This window comes from Cryptotermes secundus, unplaced genomic scaffold, assembly GCF_002891405.2.
Source record: "Cryptotermes secundus unplaced genomic scaffold, Csec_1.0 scaffold24, whole genome shotgun sequence".
In the NCBI taxonomy this organism is placed as follows: Eukaryota; Metazoa; Arthropoda; class Insecta; order Blattodea; family Kalotermitidae; genus Cryptotermes; species Cryptotermes secundus.
Window position 1 is genome coordinate 78,280 of NW_019718270.1, and position 2,152 is coordinate 80,431.

The 2,152-nt window shown below is 39.4% G+C and overlaps 1 protein-coding gene across 4 annotated transcripts in view; it reads right to left on the bottom strand.

Moving 5' to 3' along the window:
* The window catches only part of LOC111866528 (ubiquitin carboxyl-terminal hydrolase 20), a 49,899-nt gene extending 48,093 nt beyond the window's left edge, over positions 1-1,806 (bottom strand). The window contains exons 1-2 of one of the 4 annotated variants that reach the window (XM_023855773.2): positions 1,659-1,806; positions 1,203-1,296 (exon numbers count right to left, since the gene is read on the bottom strand). In XM_023855773.2, the coding sequence (XP_023711541.1) occupies positions 1,203-1,283 (81 nt within the window). In that variant the 5' untranslated portion in view covers positions 1,284-1,296; positions 1,659-1,806. Of the gene's footprint in view, positions 1-1,202 lie in introns of all 4 variants that reach the window. The other 3 variants (XM_023855692.2, XM_023855857.2, XM_023855605.2) reach the window with 3 other exon arrangements.
* Positions 1,807-2,152: the final 346 nt, after the last annotated feature.

The following is a 2,152-nucleotide window of genomic DNA, read 5'->3' on the forward strand; positions in this document are numbered from 1 at the left end:
GGGAAAGGGGGTTCATGCACTTGTTGTTGTGGGAAATACACGCACAATTCGAGAGCTATGCTGACTGAGTTTAACAATTACTATAATTATAGTAATTGTTAAACTCAGTCAGCATAGCTCTCGAATTGTACTATAATTATAGTAATTGTTAAACTCAGTCAGCATAGCTCTCGAATTGTGCGTGTATTTCCCACAACAACAAGTGAATGAACTCCTCCCCCTTTCCCTCTCCTGAAATTTCGGACTGGTTACAGTCCGGGTAAATAACGGTTCACATGTTAGGCAGTGCGATACAGGATGCAGAGAACACAACAGGTATGACTCATGCACTCACAGTTTTCCAATATGCATCAATTATTTCTCTGTGTGAGGGATATAAAAATTAAAGTTATACAGTCTGTTAAGAACTGTGATTTCTGGGGTAGAAGTATGAATGCAATAGTTATAGGGGACTGAGAAGTAGTGTCAAGTGCAGGAGAAGCACCACGACATAATGATAAGCTTATATCTGTATAAGAATTGTACCCTCCATCTTGGCTTTTCCTTACAGAAGATACTACCAATTTCATTACTCTCACTCCTATTCCACACAGTGTCACACCTCTCCATGCTCCCCCAGTACACTGAAGCTACACCACATTTCTTGCTCTGATATCTACAATGACATAAGTTCAGCCACAGGGTCATAAATATAAGTTGTATTCTGCAGCTGTCTGCATACACAGTACAAAAGTACCTCTTGTTCGATGTTCCACAGTTACACCCCAAAACTGCCAAATACTTTGTGGCACTGATGGTTTCCCATCTCCTTCTTACATTATACATCTAGAAAACCATCAATGCCATAAAGCTGGAACTGTAAATTTCACGTGTCTTTCAGCATATTTAAATGTGATTACTGTTTGATGTTCCTGTCATATCGTGCCACAGTGATGTTATCATCCATTATGTATTGTCACCAATACACATCATTGATTACATCAATCATCATCATTACATCAATGATGATAATAGAAATACAGCTTTACAGTCACGGCATACTTTATCTAAGTTTCTCAAACTGTCCCCATCCCATTGGATTGCAATCACAAACAGGCTTACACCCCAACTGTAACTAATAACATCCAATTCTTGTTGTGTGAAGTACAACAGTATTTTGAAATAAAACATGGTACCAAGAAATTGACCTCTACCACACTTACCTCTTTGGCATTCTCAACATCAGCCTGGTTGATATCTGAAATGCTAATGATATGGGGACATTTTCTTCCTCTGCCTGCCATACTTCTGTAATTTCTGTAATTTCGAATTATAAATTTATTTAATGTATATGTTCAGTTACATAATGTAAACATCACTACTCATTAATAAACATTTTCCTGCACAATTATTCACATATCTGGTACGAAACTTGTGCATATACTCTTCCCCCACTGCCACTGCTTCTAAACACGATATAAACCGTATAAACCATTAACAAAATTTCAACTCGAAAAACATTAACCTGAATCAGCAGAAACGAATACTCGAGATCCTCGAGACTTGTCACACAAGTTCACACATCCACATGTAGATGGGCCTGCATTCGATGCGAAACCCCTTCATTTTACTAGACTGGCATTAATGTGTAAGAACGAAACATGAAATCACTGTCATACCTAACCGACAAATACGTTGCAACAGAGACCAAGATTCAACGCCATTAGTAAATAAGAGTACTAACTATTTCTCATCTTGCCCGAACGAACACCACCAACGCCAAGCAAAATGCCACACAATCCTAACATCCTAACGATCCTAACCACGGATCCTCACCGCACCTAAAAAAGATAGTGCACTGGAGCAGGACCCACACGACTCCCTCTGATGGTCACATTCATAACACGAAGTAGATAGCGCTGCCCAGCAGCTCAGCAGTCAGTGGTGGTCAGTGGTTCTCTAGGCTCTGAAACGCATGTTAACCATTAAGTTATTGAACTAATGTTTGGTTGGGTACCTATAGTGACATGATGGGACATGATGATTTAAGTCGCAATGTCGAGCGAGAAGAAATAGTTCAAAAACACATTGAAGAAAGAGGCCTGCTTAATGCAAACCAATTTGGTTATGATACACCCAAAACACCTGGAGTCTATCTTGGTCTCTTTGTTGA